The sequence below is a fragment of the Hemibagrus wyckioides genome, linkage group LG03 (assembly GCF_019097595.1).
Source record: "Hemibagrus wyckioides isolate EC202008001 linkage group LG03, SWU_Hwy_1.0, whole genome shotgun sequence".
Taxonomy (NCBI): Eukaryota; Metazoa; Chordata; class Actinopteri; order Siluriformes; family Bagridae; genus Hemibagrus; species Hemibagrus wyckioides.
In genome coordinates this window covers 18844606-18866872 of record NC_080712.1, presented here as the reverse complement: position 1 = coordinate 18866872, position 22267 = coordinate 18844606, and the positions used below count along the sequence as shown (strand labels likewise).

General features: G+C 35.7%; 3 protein-coding genes across 4 annotated transcripts; 1 reads left to right on the top strand and 2 right to left on the bottom strand.

Moving 5' to 3' along the window:
- Positions 1-335: 335 nt before the first annotated feature.
- On the bottom strand, positions 336-4271 carry ankrd2 (ankyrin repeat domain 2 (stretch responsive muscle)). The gene is made up of 8 exons (XM_058385136.1): positions 4203-4271; positions 3610-3717; positions 2952-3056; positions 2688-2786; positions 2511-2609; positions 2194-2292; positions 1988-2086; positions 336-1425 (listed from the first exon to the last, which is right to left on the bottom strand). Exons 1-8 carry the CDS (start codon positions 4269-4271, stop codon positions 1342-1344), a joined length of 762 nt encoding a protein of 253 aa, XP_058241119.1. The 3' UTR covers positions 336-1341.
- Positions 4272-5075: 804 nt separating this feature from the next.
- Positions 5076-9449, top strand: st3gal7 (ST3 beta-galactoside alpha-2,3-sialyltransferase 7). 2 transcript variants are annotated; one of them, XM_058386572.1, is made up of 7 exons: positions 5076-5226; positions 5388-5563; positions 5708-5828; positions 6418-6623; positions 6912-7098; positions 7209-7349; positions 7541-9449. In XM_058386572.1, the coding sequence occupies exons 2-7, from the start codon at positions 5436-5438 to the stop codon at positions 7775-7777; spliced, it is 1020 nt and encodes a 339-aa protein (XP_058242555.1). In that variant the 5' UTR covers positions 5076-5226; positions 5388-5435; the 3' UTR covers positions 7778-9449. The 2 variants fall into 2 exon arrangements, with proteins under 2 accessions (XP_058242555.1, XP_058242554.1); XM_058386571.1 differs by having other exon boundaries at positions 6298-6623; positions 7541-9445.
- Positions 9450-10315: 866 nt separating this feature from the next.
- Positions 10316-19774, bottom strand: hps1 (HPS1 biogenesis of lysosomal organelles complex 3 subunit 1). Its single transcript, XM_058386570.1, has 18 exons — positions 19592-19774; positions 19018-19134; positions 18767-18901; positions 18357-18499; positions 18094-18202; positions 17591-17751; positions 17104-17206; positions 16521-16590; positions 15609-15664; positions 15321-15488; positions 14100-14279; positions 13885-13961; positions 13494-13625; positions 13345-13409; positions 12395-12540; positions 12123-12236; positions 11868-11950; positions 10316-11093 (listed from the first exon to the last, which is right to left on the bottom strand). Exons 2-18 carry the CDS (start codon positions 19132-19134, stop codon positions 10931-10933), a joined length of 2022 nt encoding a protein of 673 aa, XP_058242553.1. The 5' UTR covers positions 19592-19774; the 3' UTR covers positions 10316-10930.
- Positions 19775-22267: the final 2493 nt, after the last annotated feature.

Below are 22267 nucleotides of genomic sequence, written 5' to 3'. Positions count from 1 at the left end.
TAGCATACAGAAAGTCTAAATTTCTAAAAGACACTACTTCTAGATTTTGTTAATTGTACCAGCAAGATGATATTTAGATTTTTTAAAAATGTATTTTATTGACTTATTGATTTATGGCATGTTTTACATATTTATAGTGGTGATAATCTAGTGTCTGTGCAATGGTGAAAGGAATGACACTGGAAAGCACCCTTCTTTGCTTCTTAAACTATTTGTTACAATACAAAAGAAGATTCATATAATCTTTCAGTGTAGACATTGTTTATCTTTCAAAAACACATGGACATGTAGGCAAAACCATTCATGAAAATTTGCAAAATGAAAACGAAGGCAAGTCTAGCTGGCTTAAATCATCAGTGCTTGAACAAATGGGGGTAGAAATCAATCTCTCACCATAGTCAAAGTGCCAGATACATAGAGGTCACATGTAAGCAGAGCCAAATACTGAAATTTCCAGTCTCACAAAGTCTCCACAGTGTGTATGTGTGTGTGTATGCGTGCATATGCATGTAATGTTTCATCTGATTTATTGATTGATACTGGCTAATAGGCACTCTTAAAATGTCTTAGGGTTTAATGATGATGGAGCAACAAGTATCTTTCTTTAAGTTTTAATTACATTATTACGAAGCATGGTATTGCTAATCCATGTGACTGGCAAGGGTACAGTATATCCATTTCACTTGTACGAAAGGGTAACCCCTGATAGTAACCGGAAACTATGCACTAATGCCTCCTCACAAAGCCTACTGTTAAGTCAGGGACAAAACAGAAATCCTAACCCTGCTTTCTTCATTGTCCCTGGAGCATGTATTTATAAAAGAAGGCCAGCACATTTGTGCTTTAATGCAGTTAACATTAATGTGGGTAAACATGTCTCTGCACATATATCAGATCATTTCAATCAGTTCAAGTCAACAGAAGATGAATTACACACAAGTTAATAATGTTGGTTACTGTGGCAAAGTTCTACTCAATAATGTGGCTTGGCTAAAATGCTTGAAACATTATAATACATTGTAAAATATTTTTATTATTAAACCAAATAAATTTAAGGAGAAATTATTTAAACAAATACTCAGTAAGCCGCTGTAACAGAAGTGAGTTATGTCAATCTAAACCTAATCTGTTGTATCTATTTCTGTGTTATATGCCTGTGGGTCAGATATGAAACCATTTAAATTAAACTAAAATGTCGCCAGTTTTACGCATCAGTGCAAGAATTTCTATACAAACCCATTTGTAGGCTACAGATAAAAATCAATCATTAATTCTAATCCACTGAAAGAGAGCATAAATCTTTTCATGTGAGGACTCAACTGTCCTTTATGAAATGAAATACTATTTCATCTGGTCCAGCTTCTCCAGCATCTCCTTAGTGTCACACTGCCATTTCTTCACCTGCTCAGTCGCAGTAACACCCACCTGAAAACATGGATTTGCACCCTGTTATACACTATATGGTCAAAGGTATTGAACATCCCATTCAAGTCCCCAGTTTGCTATTACAATAGCCTCCACTCTTCTGGGAAGGCTTGCCACTAGATTTTGGAATGTGACTGTAGGGATTTGTTCATTAAGCCACAAGAGCATTAATGAGGTCAGGCATTGATGTTGGGCAGGAAAGTCCACGTTCCAGTCGCTGTTCCAGTTTATCCCATGTGTTCGTGGGGTTGAGGTCAGGGCTCTGTGCAGCCCACGCAAGATCTATTACAAGCAATTCTTAACACTTCCTGTCTTCATGGATGTCATGTTGTGCACAGGAGCATTGTCATGATGGAACATGGTTAGGCCTCTTAGTTCCAGTGAAACACACACATTCTAGACAATTGAATGTTTGTGGGGGAAGAAACACATATGGGTGTGATGATCAGATGTCCAAACCTGTGGCTATATAGTGTACCTAAAAATCTTTTGAACTTTTTCTTATGAATATAAGACAAAACACCTTTGATTCCCTGCACTTTCAGAGCTCTGCAGTACTTACAGCGTTCTTTATCTTCATGTCTGCTCCAGCCTGTATTAGTGACTTGGCTATTTTGTATCGGTTCAGTCTGACAGCATCGTGCAATGCAGTATCACCTTCCTTAAAACAAAGTGAGTAATGTTAATGGTATAATGGACTATATGACTTTCACACCCTTATTAAATTTATTAAAATGTTCTTTTTGCTGAAATGCTTGTAGTTCATACCCGATCTTTGGCATTAATTTGGACACCACTGGATACAAGATACTCTACGACTTCCCAATGTCCTGTTCTGGTAGCCACATGTAATGGAGTGCTCAGAAGCTGTGGGCATCAGAAACCATGCACTGATTTATGAAGAATTTACTGTCATTAATCATTCCCAATCTTTAATTAATACACAATATGCCCAAAGGTTTGTGGACACCTGACCATCACATCCATAATGTGCTTTTTGAGTGAAAACACATATGGGCATGATGGACATTTGTCTACACACTTTTGGTCATACAGTCGACCTCAATATTGTAAAAGACTTTTACTTTGTCTTTGACGTTTAAGTCAGCTCCTCTGCTCTGCAGGAGTTTAACAGCAGCTACACGTCCACCCCGGCATGCCCAGTGCACAGCTGTACAAGCCAACTGAGAAAAGACATAGGATTCAGGACTGTGCTACAAATAAAAGAAAAATCAAGTGAATGCGGACTCCTATTTTCTCACCCGGTCTTGGAAGTCAATGTTTGCTCCCTTATCCAGTAATTTCTCCACAATCACAACATGTCCCTCGAAGGCAGCCCTGTGAAGTGCTGATTTTCTGAACTGAAATTTATTTATTTATTATATTTTATTATTATTATTATTATTATTATTATTATTATTATTATTATTATTATTATTATTATTATTATTATTATTATTATTATTATTATTTTATTATTATTTTTTTTTTTATTGAAATGTAAGTGAAAAATTCATTAGAAATACCTCATCAGCTATGTTTGGGTCTCCTCCGTCTTCTAAGAACCTGTCAACCACTTTGACATTTCCATTTGTGGCTGCCTTTAAGAAGTTTTCACAATCCACAGGACCCTATATTATGAAAAACGATAAATTTAACTAAATGTAAAAATAAGTAATAAAAACTATTATTTTATAATTATGCCACAATAGCCATAGATTTAAAAAATATATCATCGTAATATCAATGAAATACTATACTGTCAGTATACATAAAGTGTTGCTTTTATGTAGGAAGTAATATACATCAGTTTATAAATAAACAATCAAACTGTTGCTGTTTATGATCACGCTGCTGAATTCAATTCATTTCTGGCCTCTAATAATGCTGATTCCAAGCTTTTAAGAACCAAGCTTTAAAAACCATGAGATACCAGGGTTCTGAGTTTGGATTATGGTGGTCATATTGCAGAGAGACTATATCTGACCATATGAGAGGTCTCTAACCACATGACTGACCACTCTATTATAATCCAAAAAAGGAAATCCATAATGATATTGTTCTACTGATATGATAAATTACAATTAGAATTTATACTTTTTCCCCTCCCTGTCAAAATAAGAGAACTTTTTTCTTTTATATTTCTTTAAATGGATATGCATGGCAACTCTTACAACTACTCACCTCAATATTGGTAAAACTCTGATTGAGTGTTTCATTGTTTGTCTCTCTTTGGTCTTTAGTGCCATCCACAATCAAAATTCCCAGCTTCCGTGCACGTGTCCTGCGTTTCTGAAAACAATGAAGCTCATACAGTTCAAATGAGTTTTTATTTTTATTTTTATTTTTTATTTTATTTAGCCAGTGTATCAACTTAAATGTGAATAAAAAATGCAATATAAGTTATATAAACAATTTTCAACAATCCCACAGATGGACTGAAATGTAATATTTTGTTAATAGTGCTGTTTTTGCTTTATTTATAATGAGGGCTTTCTATCTTTGAGGAAAATTTAATGTACATCATGTAATTTGTAATAAGTCTATATAACATATTAGTTGTGAATATCTAAATTTAAATTATAAGCAGATGGCTAAGATCTAATTGTTTTGTCATTTCTAGTATCCTATATTACATGTACCCATGCCTTTCTAGAAACCTTTGAACCCAAACTACTTTACTGAAATATTAGCAATGCATGCATAAAGTTTCAAACTTAATTTTAAAATTATAATATTTCATATAATATTGCATAAGAAAATAAAATACTGCATACCTGCTCTTGTTGGTCCAACTCGGCTTTTTGGTCCACTATTGTGGTGGCCCACAGGATATCCTTATCCATCCTGTTCAAATTAATCAATATAGATAAGTAAAATAATTCCAATTAGAAACTTTAAAAAAACAAGCAAAGTTGCCTTTATATTGATGATACTGAATTATGAATTAGAATATGAGCAGTAACTGATACCTATAAATAACCAGCCTATTGAATGTGCTCAGTGAGAAAGGCCTTTAGAGAATGGAAGGCGGTATGGGGGCTCTTATACCACACAGCAGGCATGCAAAGCCCATTGCTTTGTGTGACAGGTGTGGTCAGGAGAAGGACTCCACACTGACATTTGACACATCATGAACCAGGACCATCAACTCGCTTACACTGTGTTCATCCACTCTAACTTTTTTTTATATTGAGGATCTGCACAATAAACAAGCTGTTTTGGGGATTATGTTATTTAGAATCATTTCACTGGTATCAAGTGATAGCTTTTAAATACTTACTACTGTCATAGCACATAATGACCCGTCACTACCGAGCATTCAGGGCCATCGTTTCTCTCACGCTTATAAAATGCAAAAGGATGTTTGCATATCTGAAAGCTAATAAGTGTGGTTGTTTATTAATCCAGTACATCACAACACTTTCATTACTGTGCTCTTTGAATTTATGAAGTGATACGTGTTAAAACGTGACAACGGTCAGCTTTAATAGAAAGATTGCAGGACCTGTTTTTCTAATTAACAAAACTCTGAATAAGAATCCTTGACAGATGTTAAACTTCTGCTTACAGGATACAAGAAAACAGTGTTAGATACTCTTTTGAATAGTGCTGTCTTTTGAATAGGAGGGTCCTCAGTGACGGGTAAACCATTAACCCTGACTGTCAAGATCAGTCCGAGATAAACACTCACAAAACTGCTTTTTGGAGTCACAGAGTTGAACTGAGACCGAGCTCTATTTTACTCAAACCTGACTGCTCTTCTAGGCCAAGAACAACAAATAACTTCTAAAAAACAAAGTAAGTGTGCAACCATTTTTGGAAATGTTATTGCAATGCTGTCTAATCCACTAGCTACTCCCTACATAGAAGGAATCTGAAAGTTTTTTGTGAGTCAGGGGTTTGAAATGCTTCCAGACTTCTTGCTTTTACTGTGGAGGTTTCTGTTATGCTAATTACAGGAGGAATGCTCAGGAAGTGTTCATAGACGATTGGGATCTTGTGGATAGATGATGACTTTAAACCTGAGTGTGAAGGAGTATGAGGAGACCAGTGTTCCACTGCTGGGTGAAGCAGACTGCACAGAGAGTCCTGGCATTAAACACAGGAGGAAGTCCAGAGAATTCTTCCTTGCACAGTGAGTTCAGACAAAATGGAAAACAAGACAATCTAATGACTTGCATAAATTACAGGAAGGATCTGTTGATATTTTATTTTTTAATAAAATAAAGAAGAGCATTAGTTAGTAGAAAACAGTGATGTCTATTCTCTCCCTGTGAAGGTGGAAAAACCTTGGCCTGAGTCTTGCTCTGCTCCTGAGCTGTTATTCAGCAATCCTTGTCCCTGCTTATCTGCTTACTAAACAACCAACCTGGACTGAAAGCTCCACAGAAGAATATATGGTACAGAATTAATTTTTATACTCATTTAATGGCATTTTCTTGTATATAATATGGGCTCAGAAATGGCAAGATGGTGCAGAAAGTAGTGTTGCTGCATCATATTGCCAGGGTTTCAAGTTCAAAGTTCTTCCTCAGACTATGAAGAGTTTGGCATGTTCTCCCTTTGCCTGTTTGGGTTTCCTCCATGTACTCTGGATTTCTCCAACTTCCCATGGGGGGAAAACATGTCATTTGGGTAACTGACCTAGAATTGCCTCTACTTGAGAAGGAGTATGTGAATGTGTGTGCACATAGTGGCCTGAGATGGATTGGTAAACCACCCAGAATGTATCCCTGGGATAGGCTCTGGATTCATCATTACCTTGACCAGAAAAAAACAGATGAATGAATGAATGAATGAATAAAAAGGATTACTCAGATTTTACAAGAGCTCTGAACTTACAATGTAAATGTAACACTCTTCCTTTAGGCGATACTGACTCACTCAGCAGCTCTCCTATCTCGGCCATGTATAAACGGTTCGGCTAAGGCAAAGCTGCAGAATGTCATGAATCTCCACAGTCTGCTTCAGATTCCCGTGTTCCTACAGAATGGAACTGGACACTGGGAAATGGCACCTCCACTTGGTCTTCTAGGCAGTGAGGGTACGTTGGCACAGGCACTTACAGTTCTGCCCCACTCTGGACTACCCTCTTTTCCAGACAGTTGCAGAAGATGTATGGTGGTTGGTAGTGGAGGAATCTTACATGGCAAACATCTTGGAGCCCATATTGATAAATATGACATCATTATAAGGTTAGTTCAACTAACACCATTTACCCTTCATATACAGTCTCATTCAACTTATAGTAGTGCATGAATAGGAGATAGAAACTAACTTTACTGTATACATTTATTTGAATTGTCCTGCATAGACATTGTTAAGCATGTGAATAATTGTAGCTTTTGTGTCAAATGTATAATTATAATAACTATAATGATGCCACAAGTTTAATGTATATATAAGTGGATGGATGGATGGATGGATGGATGGATGGATAGATAATTAATGTAAACACACTATGTTATTTTTTACACTTTCAGAATGAACGATGCACCAGTGTTTGGATATGAGGAAGATGCAGGCTCAAGAACCACAATTCGACTGATATATCCTGAAGCAGCGTCTTTTTTGGCACAAGAATATCAGAACACAGACATAGTTGCTTTAGTTGTATTTAAGAAACTGGATTTAGAGTGGTTGACCTCTGTTGTAATGAAAAAACCTTTGGTAAGTATCATGGGTGCTTATTCTTCCATTCTGTATTCCAATATGTCAAAATGTAATTGAAAGAAATTGAAAGAAAACAAAATGAAATGAAAATTGATCCCTTTCTCCAGAGCTGGTGGTCTAAACTGTGGTTCTGGAGAGATGTTGTAAATGATATTCCACTTCAGCCAGGAAACTTTCGCATCTTGAATCCTGAAATACTCAGCCGGACATGGCATGTGCTGCAAACCTATGGAAAACATGAAAGCAATGTATGCATGCGAATATGTGCTTATAAATCATGAATAATATTTCCAGTAACAAATATATAATAGTTTTCTGTTTTATTCATATCTAAAAATTGGTTGCACATCTTTCTCTTATCTTTTTTGTGACAGAAAAATGTGTTTACTTTTAAGCTAGAGAAGAGTTTAAACACTTAGGTGCTTTTTGTTCTGTATAGACGGTGCCTACGCTAGGCTTCACTGGCGTGGTTTTGGCACTACAGCTGTGTGATGAAGTGAGCCTGGCAGGCTTTGGCTATGACTTCAAATATCCTGGATCAATGCTCCATTACTATGGGACTGTGCGCATGAATCACATGATGGCACAAGTAGTGCATGATGTGAGCGCTGAACACAGTTTACTACATGATCTTGTCAAGTCTGGAGTTGTGTATGATGTCACAGGTGCAGTATAATTAACAGTGGGCCTCATTTATCAAATAATGAATTTGCATTTGGTAGCTGTTCTTGGGAGCAAAGACGAGTCGGTAAAAGTGAAGGAGGCCATCATTAGGTTTAAAAATGATACAGTAGTCAAATCAACAATCCGGTACATTCTTAAAAAGAAGGAACACACTGATAAACTCAGCAACAACAAGAGCACAGAAGAATAGGAGCTACAGTGGATGATTAAAGTGGAATTTTTACCTTGGTGAAGAAAAACCCCTTCACAACATCTAGCCAAGCCAGGAACACACTTGAGGAGGTAGGCATATCATTGTCCAAGTCTACAATCAAAATATGTTTTCATGAAGGTAAATACAAAGGGTTTACCGCAAGATGCAAACCACTTGTAACACTTAAGAACAGAAAGCAACAGGAAACGTAAAAAAAAATGATAATAAAGCCTTCAGATCAACATGTAGCATGTAGTGGGGAGTATGTAGAGTAAGGAGAAGATGGGAAGGGAAGGGCTCATGATCCAAAGCATACCATATCGTCTGTCATACATGGTGGTGGCAGTGTTATGGCATGAGCATATATGGCTGCCAATAAAAACAGTATTCTGATATAAATAGCAGGATGAATTTTAATGTGAATAGAGCTAGCATTTCTCCTCAAATTTAGTCAAATGCTGCAAAACTAATAGGACAGCACATTACAATACAGATGGATAATGATCCAAAACATACGGCAAAGGCAGCCCAAGAGCCTATTAAGGCACAGATGTGGAATGTTTTTAAATGGCCAAGTCAGTCACCTGACTTCAACCCAATCGAGCATGATTTTCACTTACTGAAGACAAAACTGAAAGCAGAAAGACACACAAACAAGGAGCAACTGAAGACAGCTGCAGTGAAGGCCTGGCAAAGCATCTCAATATTTTTTTTACCAAACCCCTTAAATTAAAATGGAAAATCTACACTTCAGTCACATCTTGATTTCATCTTGATTTCAAATCCATTGTGGTGGTGTCACGGTCCAAATGGACCGGACTGTATAAAGAGACTCTAATGTAAACCTCATGTTCAGCTTCAAATCGTGTAATCGGCAATGAATTACTGCAAATTTATATATGCATTACATTGTCAAGTTTAAATAGAGTATATATTTCACTTGTACACATGAATTTAATAAAAATGTCATATTTATTTTATATTAATGACTTGAAAGAAAGTGACTCAAAAGAAGTCCATAAATAAGTCTAACTTGCTATTCAGTTAGGTCGAATAAATGGCACTCTATAAAATGCGTTAAAGTTGGTCTGTGCCTGTGGGAACTAAAACACTGAAACAATAGCTGAGCTGCATTACTTGATGACTTTGTGCACACCACACCTTATGGATTTTTCTTAATTTAATAATTTTCAAATATTTTTTTTTTTTCTGTGAACTTTGTACTTTTTTGCCTTTGTTCTGTTGGTTTAATTACATTTAATTAGCTTGTGCACATGAAGTGATTTGTGTGTGGTTCACATTTTCAACATCCTTATGTGAATACAAAGAAGATATGTATTAATGAAACTTTTGCAAATCTGCCACAATTTTCTTTTATTTTGGTTTGGTCTATGAAACCACTTACATACAATTAAAATAATAAAAATATAAAATGATTAAAACAGCAATAAATAAGGCACACTGTTTGGACATTGAACCTGAGCTGCACTGAATATAGTTTCTTCCGATCTATTATTAGAAACTAAGCCATGTGAGAGATTTCAGTGTTTTCAGCAACAATGTGAAAAAGTCAACTAATGTGTCAAACTAAACACTCCAGGTACAATGTCCAAAAAAATCGAGTCAAAAATTAACAAAACATTACGAGAATCCTATGTTGCAGTGGTTCACTAACACTAACCCCTACATGCATCTCTTACTTGGATACAGACAACCCATGAAGCTGACACAGGGTGGTGGTGAACTGTGATGACAAACATTTTAATAATATCTACAATATCTATAGCTGTACTATTTTTTATATTTGACTAAAGTGGATTTTATAAATTGCCAAAATTAAAAATGAATACGCATGGACAGTTGGTGACATATTTAAGCTGCTCCTTTGGCACAGTTTGGGATCTGCTGTTGTACTGGATTTGTTAAAACCAAAATTATCCAGATCCACTCATCAGACAAATGACTCATAATGTACACATACTGCAATACCCCATTGCATAAATTCATTTATTTAAATAAACACTGATTCCGTAAACCATACTATGAAAAATACCTCATTTTGTCACACGTAGTACTAACTATTTATTTTTCAGGCACTGCTTTCAAAGACAAACTTCCATAAAAATATTATGAGTTCCGGATATTAGAAAAGCAGAACATGTTTATACAGCATGATATAATAAGTTATTTCCTCATTTTTTTTTAGCAACATACTTCTTGTTACTGAAAACAATCTGAAATCATATAAACACACACACACACACACACACACATATATATATATAATGTTTCAGTAACAAGAAGTATGTTGCTAAAAAAAATGAGGAAATGACTAATATATATATATATATTATATATATATATAATATATAATATGCACACATGTCCAGCATTTACTGTTGCAAAACTGGAATTAGAATTAGATTTATATATGAAAACAAACCAGGAACCAGATATGAACAGATTTATATGAACAAATGATCTACAGCAACATATTAGAACATATGCAAAGACTACAGTACAACAGCAGATGTTATTATGAGATGGGTTTTCAACAAAAATTCAAAAACACTAAACACTCAGTGTTTATTTAAGCAATGTTATCCTAAAAGGCAGAAACTGTAAAAAGTGCAATGGGTTAATTTTTGTTCCAACATTAGCAAAGTGAGAACATCATTCTATATTTTGCATTTAGAAAGCTTCAGTGCAACATTTGGAAAGAGGCTTGATCTTGACAATCAACATCAAGACACATTTTTTCCTATAACTTGGTCATTATTGTCTGTGAGCTGGGCAGTAGCAAGAATCCTCATTCGGGGATGGATACAGCAGTATGTGATTATTGCATGGGAGTATGCGTAGTGGCTCACTGCAGAGCATTTCAGCAGCTGTGGAATAAAGATGGCCTCAATAAGCTCTCGTATGCAGCACACAGGAAGCACTCAGAGGTGTTCATAAGAGCGGAATGCGCGATGGCTCCCACAGCTTTCGGGCCAGCTGGCTGCAATGCTGAAGGATGTACTCAGTAGGGACAACACCGAGGTGCACGGTCAGCAGCTCATAACACTTTACCAGCTCGTTCTGGTGACTCTTACTGTAGAAGCGCAGCAGCTTCCTGTAGGACAAAAGAGCTGCTAAAGACATATTGCAAGCCAAAAACCTGAATTTTTTTCTCTATAGAACTTACAGAACTGCTCTGATACACTACACATAACTGTTTTAAGACAAAATTATTTTCTATTATTATTTCTTTATTTGCTATTTATTCATTGTGCTAGCTTTAATTAACTTTGGTAATAAATTCCTTCAGCAAAAATCCCATAAGCATTAAGAAGGTGTTTAATTTTCTATAAAGGCTGTAAGGCAAATCTCTGGTTTATAATTAATGTTCTAATATGTTATTGTTCTATAGTAAAAGCTCATTTGAAGGGACAGATTAAAAACATGTAATTTAACAAAGAAAAACATGTGTATGTGGTAAAAATCTCTATAAGGGGTGCTAAACCTTCATTCACAGATTAAAGTCACTAGTTTGTAGCAGTCAGTATGCTTTTTTTTGCTCATTTCCCTTTTTAGTATCATAACAGGCTTTTCTGTTACGTATTGGCTAGTAAATGTAAGGTGTGTCATTCAATAATGAATTAAAATAAAATGATAATTATTGGTGAATTGGTGAGGCATAAGAGGAAAAAAACACTTCAGGACATGCTGTTACTGGTCAATAGTCAGCTTTAGAGTGGTAACGTAAGTGATACTGTTGGTTCTTTTCCTATAACAGCACACCTCATTGTTTATTATCCATTGCATATTCTTCTATGTATTCTTCTTTCCATTCCTAGGATTTTTTTCCCCACTCTATTCCTAGAATGATATTAGCTAAACACATTACCTGTAATAATCCCAGGCGAGCATTCCTATTGGAGCTGAGTCATCAGGAAGGTTAGGAATATCTACCACCTCTAGCTTGTAACCCTGCCAAAGATCAGGATACAAATGAACTTCATTTGAACAATGATCTCTTAGTTTCTTGCATTTGGATGCATTCATTAAAGTGTAGATGTGTTTCTCATTTGCACATCATTTCACTTCTGCAGCACCACAGACAAACTCTGAGGCTAAAAAAGAGGATGAATTTTACACGTACTGTTTCATTCTCAAACCACAAAAAGTAGCAGAAGTAGAAGTCTCCATCTCGTAGAGTCACAGTGGTATAGCCTTTCTGCAAATAATGCCTTGTTGTTGCCACAAGACTCCACAGCTGTCAGAAAACAAAGGGTGTAATGTTATGACAGTGGTTAATGTACAGGACACAGCAAAGGCTAAGGGTTCAAAATAAACACAGCCCCATACATGCTTTATATACACAAATTACACAACAGAACAAGTGTGTGGTAAGATGGCATGTTTCATACAAACCTTGTTTTTAATAAAATGTGCTATAGGACCTTTTCCCAGCTCTGAAGCAGAGCTCTCGTTCATGCTCAGAGATGGCGCAATCATTTGTCCTGCCATGCGATCCACATAAATGAAATGGACAAGACCCGGGAATTCCTCCAGGTAAGTGAGAGCATGGTTAAAGTAAACACATCCAAATATAAGAAATGCCTACTTGTTCTCTAAGCAGTCTGTATTTACTTTTAATCGAATGGCTATTCGAGTAATTAATAATGAACAGACAATATAGGTTTAAGGGAACTGTTCATACAATTATTGAATCTTACAAATGATGTAGATTGCAGAAAATCCAGAATTAAGGTTTATTTAGATAGCCATCTATTTGCTAACCACATCTGATAGCAGAGATGCCAACAATTTCTAACAAGAGCAAAAAGGAAATAGCAGAACTGTATTGTATGTCAGTGGAATAGACAGCTCAGTATTTTTTATCTGATGTGTGGCAAGCAACAATAATAAACAAGCAAGGCAAATGTCAGGGTGATTGCGACTTAATAACAGCTGCTTCAATGTTTAACCTGACCAAACATATCACAGTCCCACCCCATTGCTTTCTACTAGCTCACATAACAGGGGTTTTTGATGTCAAAGGTCATATCTTCACCTAAATAGAGGTCATTGTAAAATTGTAAAAAATCAAAGAGAGGTCATCTCTACTAGAAGCATGTGCATCTTTTAAAACCCACACCCACTTCCCATTTCAGTGAATTTCTTTATCTGCTGGGTGAATTTTATTCGTATCTGTTTGGGCATACTTTCACACTCTCAAATGTGGAAATATACAAGAACCCAGTGTACAGAAAGCCCAGGACAAACCTCAGCTTAACAAATACGCTGTGATTTAATACTACATTGTATTAGAGAAAGTGACTGTTGAAAGGTAACACAGTACCACTGAAGGCAAGGATATGACACCATGGTTATATTTCTCTTACTCTTCACCAACAGAAAGTCCTTCCAGTCCATCAGTTTTTCTCTGAAACAGAGAGGAAAGGATGCTGAAACAAAGTTCTATGTGAAATTATGAAATTAAACAGTCTTTTTTCAACTTGAAACATACTGCATCATGTTCAGTGCCCTCTCCTGAAGTGTAGTGGCCAGACGTTGATTACCACCCATACACATGGCTGCAAAACACTGCTGATAAACACCACACAGCTGAGTCCTAATGTTGCGACACATAGGCAACAACCTGCACAAACATAAGCCATAAAACACTGGGAGTAAATAATGAACTATTCTAGTTTACATAAGATCACTTGCCAAACATAGGGATAGAAGAATTCCAATAACATAGTGGCTTACATGGATAATGCTATCATTTTTAGAAAACTGGTGATTTTTTTTTTAAATACTCTGTTTGGTCCAGTGATATATAGATAGATGTGATGTGAACTGTTGTCCACCAGTTGACAGCCACTGCTTAGATTTTTAAAAAATATTTCTCTCACGCTTTTGTGATGCCAGGTCCTGACCGGGTAAATGCCTTGTTCTTGAACTCTGACCAGGTGTTTTGAAGTTGAGCGGTCTAAACATGGGAATAGTGAAACCAAAAAAAATTAAATAATTAAAAAAAACACATTAAAAAACAATTATAAACCTTACACAAATTAAATGCTAATGCTAAAATAAATAGTATTAAATATATATTTCACTGAATCCTAACCAGGATGTCCATGCTGGTCAGCATTCTGATAAACTTGTCCACTCTGTTACGGAGTTCCTGGATTGGGGATTGACCTCGCAAGGCCGCTGTACCTTCTGAACCTTCATTCAGCCTCTTTTCGAGCTTAGCAAAGGCCTCCAGTAACATGTAAACAGACATGGCCACCTGGCTGTTAGGAATCTATTGAAGCAAACAGAAAGAGCCACAGTCTCTGATCAAATCCTCAGAAAATGCAAACATTAAAAATAAACTGAACATGTAAAGTCTGTGTGTTGAAAGATATCCTACAGATCCAAACAAAATAAAGTTCCATTGCACACTGGAAAGCAATTGTTATACTAGAACCAGATTTTACAGTGTATACAGCTGTCATGCAATATTTCTCAAGATTTGTTAAATCAGGAAAACACTGAAGTGTTAATGTAATATAGCATTCAGGCAGTGGTGCCACCTAGTGGCTCTCAGTCTTGTTACACTTGCAACTACTACATCAAACCAAAATGATTCTGCTTCACTGAATTATGTCAAACTGTCCACTCTGCAAACTGTGCTGGATTTACTACAGTAAGAATTTAGGTTGGAATATGACTCGAGTTCACACTGACTACATTAAAGAAACATATTTACAGCTGCATAATTAAAAGTCATCCTTAAACTATGTTTAAATTATTCTATAGGGTTTTATATGTCAAATAAACTTTGTGGTTGAAAGCATGACACCTCTTCATCACACCTACATTTGCCCGGTGAGGATATCATATTCCAGATTTAGCTCCCCCTTTATACCAACCTTCACTCTTCTGGGAAGGCTTTCCACTAGATTTAGAGTGAAGCTGTGGGGATTTGTTCATTTAGCTACAAGAGCATTACTGAGGTTAGGAACTGATGTTGGGTAAGAAACCCCGGAGTACATGTTGTGTTCCATCTAGACACCAAACTATGTCTTCATGGAGCTTGCGTTGTGCACAGGAGAATCATCACACTGGAAGAGTTTTGGGCCCTTTCCTTGTAGTAAAGGGAAATTGTAATGCTAAAGGATACAAAGACATCCTTTACAAATTGTGTGCTTCCAACTTTGTGGCCCACATATGAGTGTGATGATTAGGTGTCCACTTACTTTAAGCCATGTGGTGTATTACATGTCATATGCAGTATTTCATACATTAGAAAAATGTCACACTTAAACATAATAGTTTTCAGAACACAAATTCAACAAGTCACCTTGGTCAGCAGCACTAGCGTAATTCCAGGCCACAGAGGTAAACAATACATGGAATGAGGCATCATGGGAAAGAAACCTTCCTTAAATGTTGCTTCCAGGAATACTCTGGTTGGAGTCATGGGGTCAGACACTGGTAGTTGAAGAGTCTGTAGACTGTCTTCAGCGATCTGAAATCAAACAAAACCTCAATACTGTGAGAAATATTGTTAATGAAGGTATTGTAGAAATGTTCTAAGATTCTACTGTACATGAGACAGAGTGATGCCACTGGTGAACAGGTGACTTACCTGAATATCAGGATCCACAAACTGGAAGACAGGAGCACTGTCATTACTCAGATGACCTGCGTGGATTGATTCAAAAGATTCAGCATAAGCCTGGTGACTTTTGATGACTATAGACTGTTTGAATAATATGAAATGTTTGGTCAGAAGGGTATAAACACAGATGACAACACTCACAAACTTAAAACGTTTTATATATACACATTTTCAGTTACAAATAATAATGTGCAAACTGAATGTTACTGGCTCCCCAAACTAAATACCACTGTAACCAATGGTAATAATGTACATACACATTCCCATTGTTTATTCTCATCTCTATTTATCCTATGCTATTTTTATTTTAGACTTTTTATTATGTATATGTCTCTTTGATGTTACTCCTCTTACTTGTGCTGCTGTGCCCATATTTCAGTTTCCTCTATGGGGAGATTAATAAAGGTTTATCTCATCTTATCTAATCATTTATTAAGATCACTTATTTCTTTGAGATGTTAATTTGTAGAGTAAAATGAAAAGACTGTATAATATAATAGCATTTAATGAGACACAAATACATTTCTGGTCAATAAACAGTGTGCTGAAAAAAAAATTACATGTACTTTAGTATTTAGCATTAGTATTTATACTAAATCTTTTATTACGATCATTTAGTACATTTTTAGTATTAGTTACTATTGTTATTGGACAAAACATTTACAAAAGTTTCATAAATCAAAACCTTCTACTGAGAGTAAGAATTAAAACATGACAATGCACTTTTTAATTTTTTTTTATCTCAAAAACTAAAGGGGATTAACATCATGAAAACTTCTTTTTTTTTTTTTATCATTTTTGGCTTTCTTGGTTATAGAGAAGGTAAACCCTTTCAGATTTTAAAGCAAAGTGTGTTTCAAACACTAAAACGTGGCTCACCTGAGTCTCGCTTGACGGGAGAAGGCTCTGGAGTATAGAAAATATCAGGAGCTGATATGCTGTCCACCTCCTAAACACACCACCAGGCACAAACAATATGCATTAATGTGTTTTATACCACAGCACTGCTGAATTTTCAGTTCTGCTCACTCAGAAGGTGTTGTTTAATTTTCTATGACTGACAGTACTGACAGCTGGGAGGCAAATACTATTTTCCTATTACTGTGATCATGTAATGAGGCACTGTTACTATAATGACAGCTTATTTACAGGGACTACTGTGATTCTGAATGGAATAAAAAATTATTTTTCTGATGTTCCACTATACAACATCTAACTACATATGGATATTGTGTGGTTCTAATAAAAAGTGTAATTGTTGGTGTATAAGATAATGAAAAAACACATTTTCAGCAAATGACAGACTGTTATAGAAATATATCTGCATAACATGACTTTCTTATAACAGGATACCCCCATTGTTTTTTTTTAACTTATGAAAAAGCTACATATAATAAAGGTAATAAATATATACACAGTAATATAATCTACTATGGCTGACTATAAATAGTAGATAACCCACCTCAGAAGGAGTTTCATCAAGCTCAAGGTTACTGGGATAAAGATCTTGCACAATAGTGATCAGTGCTAGCAGGTCAGAAGAACTAAGAGTGCTTGCATTACGACTGCACAAAAAGAAAAAAAAAAAAAAAAAAAACACACCACAAAGCCATGTCAACATTCAAGTTTCAGTGCGGCGTTACACAAGTAGTTTGTCACCCCCGAATTGGTCACAGAACAGACAGGCCACTTCTTAATCCTTCTGGTCTGTTCCCTACATAGCGATCCTCTTACATTTATGCAATGCAAAAGTATGGTTTATTTTATAATACCCATAAGAACAAATAAAATGCAAACAATTTATCTGGGAAACTATGCAAATGAGAACAGAATATTTTTCTTTCTTTCAGATTTACAAGACTTTTTAGAAAACATTTTGTTAGTCTTAAACAAAAAAAAGGTAAATATAATTGTTACATTATTCATGTTTGAGTAAGCACATGCAATACCTTGAATAGAAAGCTAATAATTTGGTGTGCACAAGTATGAAGGCATGCAGCACCTCTTCTCCTGCTCTCTCTGTACTGTTGTTCATTTGCTGCACTAGTCTCCGCTCCAAAAACTCAATGCACTGCTCACACAGCGTGGGGTGGATTATCCTCTCAACAGCCTAATAAAAGCAGAGCAAATCACTAAAAAACTTTTCTGCAACTGCAATTTAATAACACAGATATTCTAAAATGCATACAGTAATATTTGTAAAGTACAATCAGTTATATGCAAAAATTTTGGGAAAATTACATATCTGATAAACATATAATATTATACCATTTATTATTATTTAATTTATTATAAACTTTTTGGTATCATAATATAAATTGACTATTATATATTGACTCATCTTTCGATCTCAAACTAAAATTTCTTCAGTATATAGCAAAAACAAAAAAACTGGCCTTGTCAGTTCAGTACTTTTAGAAGGGTTTGTATAGGATATATTCCCGAAACCTACCTCAACTAGAAAACTTTGGTCCTGCTCTCGTAAGCGGCTGTACGTTTCAAGGAGTCTCTGCAGCTTTTTCCATACACGGTTTCTCTGCTCTGTGTCTGGAGGCCGCAATCTGATAATAAGGAAATGAAAAGATAAATGCAAAATAAAGAGAATGTGGTAATGGAATAGCAAGAAGCACATTTTGTAAAAAAAATGTTGCAGTGCCATGACAAATTGGTTTGAATTAGTAAAGATCATCTAGTAAACTATAATGAAGTTATTACTCTTTTCTGAAGAGGGAGCTGCTGAGGGTAACCATGCCAAACAGGATCTCTGTAAATTTCTTCAGTACGAAGATCTTTCTTTTTAGATCCTCATCGGTCTCCTCACCGTCCCCATTCACGGCAATATACAAACATTCTTCAAACTGTGGAAACAGCACACACACTCTACTTAATAGAAACATGCTGTTTTCACTCAGAAACAAATGACACTTATACCTTCACTGTGTACAATATGACAATCTACATTTATATTTAAAATGAATTGCATATCGCTGGATCAGAGACTCAAACAATATTGGCAAAACATGCCTGGTGAATTAGACCAGTGCTTTGGAATGATGGTTATTAATCCAAAGCCAGATGACTACATTCTGCAGTAGATTAGTGCTGTGAGATTTAGAGAGGCTTACCTGATGAAGTGCATAGATGTGACCATTTTCCGTGCTAAAAGAGGTGTAGCCGTCCCCCAGTCGGTCAACCATAGTGCTACATGAGATGATGATTGGGGCAAACAGTGTGTTGATACTATCTGCAAAGGCTGGAGGCTGAGAAAATAGAATTGTTAATTTACTTGGCTGCATATTACTTGGTGGATCAAGAATATGTCCTTTTTCCTATCCAATCCATTGCATAATATATAAATATAAAATCTAAATCTTACTCGTCCACTCTCCTCTTGCGACGTTCCATATTGCTTCTTAATATTCTGCTCAAACTCTTGGTCAGTCCAGTAGAAAAGGACCTCAGCACTTTCTGTAGCAACCAGAAGGCACTTCATCTGAACATAAATGGTTTATCAGTTAGTTCTCACCCGTTCATGCAATCCTGACATCGTCTATTCCTAATTATGACTGCTTTTTCCAATTTATATTACTCTCTCTCTTTTTCATATTCACATGATCTGTCTATTTATGGTGATCCTGATCTTCCAGTAGTTCCTGGCAGCAGCACAGCTGAAGACCAATTAAACACTTCAAGGCCATATCCTACTATACACCTTAGTGCATGTGATGAGTGTAAACATAGAGAAAGTGTTAATATAAAAGTGTAAACATAAAGAAAATCCCGTAACCACAGCGTGATAGTAAATATTTTTGAGTCGTTTTGGTGGCAAATAAAGCATTTTTAATAATCTGTAATAAGATCACAGTTATCTCTTGCTGGTGGCATTAGCTAATCTCTATTATCGGTGCAACAATGATAACAACAATAAAAGTAACAACATAAACACTTACGCCTACTGTCGATCAGAGCAGCCGACACTCCACATAATTCCTTTGCTGAGACAAAAAGACGAATTTAACGCGAATCCCAAAACGCAGGTCAAAATAAGAGCTTGAAAAGAGTTAGTAGAAAATAGGAGTCTACACACTGCTGTCAGTTCACTTCCGTAAAGTAACGTTGTGGGGTCACGTGACGTTGCCGCGCGCTACCCGCTTGTAATGAAGAACCACAGCAGCGAGAAGAATTCCGACTCTGCTCAGTGAGTCAAATCAATCGAGCCACCACTATGAACCGACTCACTGGGCTTCCAAACGACTCAGTGCAGTCATTTTTCTGTTAACAGGATATTTTGCGATATTTTACTTTTCTTTGCTGACTGAAAATGTTCCATCTTACTAAAAAATATGTTTAAAAAAAAATGTTTACATAAATAAAATTAAAATATTTACTAATTATTTTAAGAAAATAACTACATGAAATAATATTCAGTTACATATGTAATCCATTTTACATATATATGTTCAAAATTAGATTATTAAAAATATTATTTATTTGTATTAAATCAGCACTATTATGGGAAACATAATTATCAATGTCGTTGCTGTGCATGCGCTTCAGAAAGACAAAGAAATTGATCTATTTAATTTGTTTAATAAGCGTCCTCTTGTAATAAACTGCATACACAGCACATCTTCAACTAGCAGTAGGACTGTGGATCCTCCCTATCATGCCTCATATAGACAAAGCCATTCATGTTAACGAACAGCTGCCAGGAAAACGTTTTGATTAAATTACATTTCGAAACTATCGATGTTCTCAAGATTTGTATATATTTACTAGGATATCTTATGAGAAAATGCATCCAGCGTGAAAAATCTTGAATTGTATGTGCAGATCTCTTGCAAGGACATTTCAATAAGCAGGATAATTTATCAAAAAACGACACTGACTAAAAGAATCGGCTGAAAAAAATGTTGTTCACCAGCTATACACTACACATCACTACATCACAAGAGTCTCATTAGAGAACACAGAGAGGAGATTGTTATGGTAGGAATAATATCAGGAGATCACCAGGCCAGAAAATCATGTGGCACAGCTTAGAAGCGCATGACACACATCCTGCGCAAGGGCTCACGCGCCGTGCGCTCAAATTCATAATCACACACACGCGCGCGCGCGCGCACACACACACACACACACGGGCGGATAAATTGGAAAAGTTTTTGAATTCCACATTTTATGCTTTCTTTTCATTAAGAAAACACAAAAAAAGTTCCACAAAAAAGTTTCTGAAATCCTCAAGGTTATATTATATTACATAAATAAGCACGTCTTATACCCGTTCTTTACGACTGACTGAAAAACATGACATGTTTGGTATTTTAGGACAGCAAAAAAAATAAAATATAGAACACATATTTTCATTGGTTTAGACCTTTACTTTCATTCACAGTGACACGTTATTTATTGTAGCATACTAACTCATGGCATTTATAAAATAACATTCCAGAATTTACCCAAATCCACAGTCAATATATTTTCATATTGTATAAATACAATACAACAGAAGTAAAACTGACCACGTATTAAGATGTTGAACTAAGCAACATACTATAACTATTTCCATACAGCAATAACAACAATAAGGCGGTGTAGAATATCTTCAATATTTCAATAAGTTCATAATCAGAAATAAAACAAGCAGAACGAACATTTCATCATTGATTTTATTTGTTGCAGTAACACAAAATCATCTAAACACAATACAGTAAGTACAGTAAATCTCTACTACTCTACTACAGTAAATCTCTACTACTATGTAGTAGCCTAGTACATATTTTTTGCATGTACCCAGTTTACCTTTTTCTTATGCTTACAGCCAGAATCAGTCCTTAACTGTGTGACACCGGATAGTAAACCTTTCAATAGAAAAATAAACACTGCTAATTTAACGTGTTCGACTTAGACTGATGTCCCAACCCTTTCTTCTTCTTAGGAAAGAAAACATGATGCAACAGGTTAATCAGACATTTAGGTTTGTGTTTATAATCAAGAAACTTAAGAAGTCTTTGTGAAGCTGTATTGTATCTTGCAGGGCTGTTTCTCTTTACACTGGAACAGCTGTTGCTGCGTTTTGACCGATCGTCAGTTAGGTTTAGGGAGCATTTGTGGTCAGTGAGTGTAAAAATATTTGGTAACCTTTAATCTAAAAAGTAGCTGAAAGACTACTGACAGATTTTTTGACCTACCGAAACCACAAGCGCAGACCAATTTAATCATCATGCAGCATGAATTTGTAGATTAAGTTAGCCGTAATCTGTCAGTGGTTTCATTTTCAAAGCCATTCTGCAAACCAAACATAGACCCATTTATCAATCTTTAGCCAAATCACTTCCCGTTTTCGACTTGAAATGCATTCTGTTTAGCAAAATATAAAATTTGCAGCAATATGGATGAAAATGTCAGCCAGAGAATGAGTAAATAATCCTAAAACAATGCCAGTCACTGTCTGCAGCCTGCAGTCATTAGTCTCCTAGTGCAGTCAAAACAAGCAGAGGAGTAAATACATGTACAGCTTATACAGAGAATAAGAAAATAGTTGATTGACAAGCCCATCAGAAATTATAGAATTAAATAAATGAATTAATTAATGGATAAAATAAAACATACAACTAATAGCAATA

What these genes read in the sequence shown, in the direction of transcription:
- ankrd2 (XM_058385136.1), bottom strand. Translation starts at nt 4,271, where the DNA reads ATGGATAAGGATATCCTGTGGGCCACCACAATAGTGGACCAAAAAGCC. An exon ending in ACATTGACTTCCAAGACCGG is followed by an intron (nt 2,610 to 2,687) that starts GTGAGAAAATAG and finishes GTCTTTTCTCAG; the next exon opens with TTGGCTTGTACAGCTGTGCA. An exon ending in ACTTAAACGTCAAAGACAAA is followed by an intron (nt 2,293 to 2,510) that starts GTAAAAGTCTTT and finishes TGATGCCCACAG; the next exon opens with CTTCTGAGCACTCCATTACA.
- st3gal7 (XM_058386571.1), top strand. Translation starts at nt 5,436, where the DNA reads ATGATGACTTTAAACCTGAGTGTGAAGGAGTATGAGGAGACCAGTGTT. An exon ending in TTGTAATGAAAAAACCTTTG is followed by an intron (nt 7,099 to 7,208) that starts GTAAGTATCATG and finishes CCCTTTCTCCAG; the next exon opens with AGCTGGTGGTCTAAACTGTG. An exon ending in ATGGAAAACATGAAAGCAAT is followed by an intron (nt 7,350 to 7,540) that starts GTATGCATGCGA and finishes TGTTCTGTATAG; the next exon opens with ACGGTGCCTACGCTAGGCTT.
- hps1 (XM_058386570.1), bottom strand. Translation starts at nt 19,134, where the DNA reads ATGAAGTGCCTTCTGGTTGCTACAGAAAGTGCTGAGGTCCTTTTCTAC. An exon ending in TTGTGGATCCTGATATTCAG is followed by an intron (nt 15,489 to 15,608) that starts GTAAGTCACCTG and finishes GTTTGATTTCAG; the next exon opens with ATCGCTGAAGACAGTCTACA. An exon ending in GGACCTGGCATCACAAAAGC is followed by an intron (nt 13,626 to 13,884) that starts GTGAGAGAAATA and finishes ATGTTTGTGCAG; the next exon opens with GTTGTTGCCTATGTGTCGCA.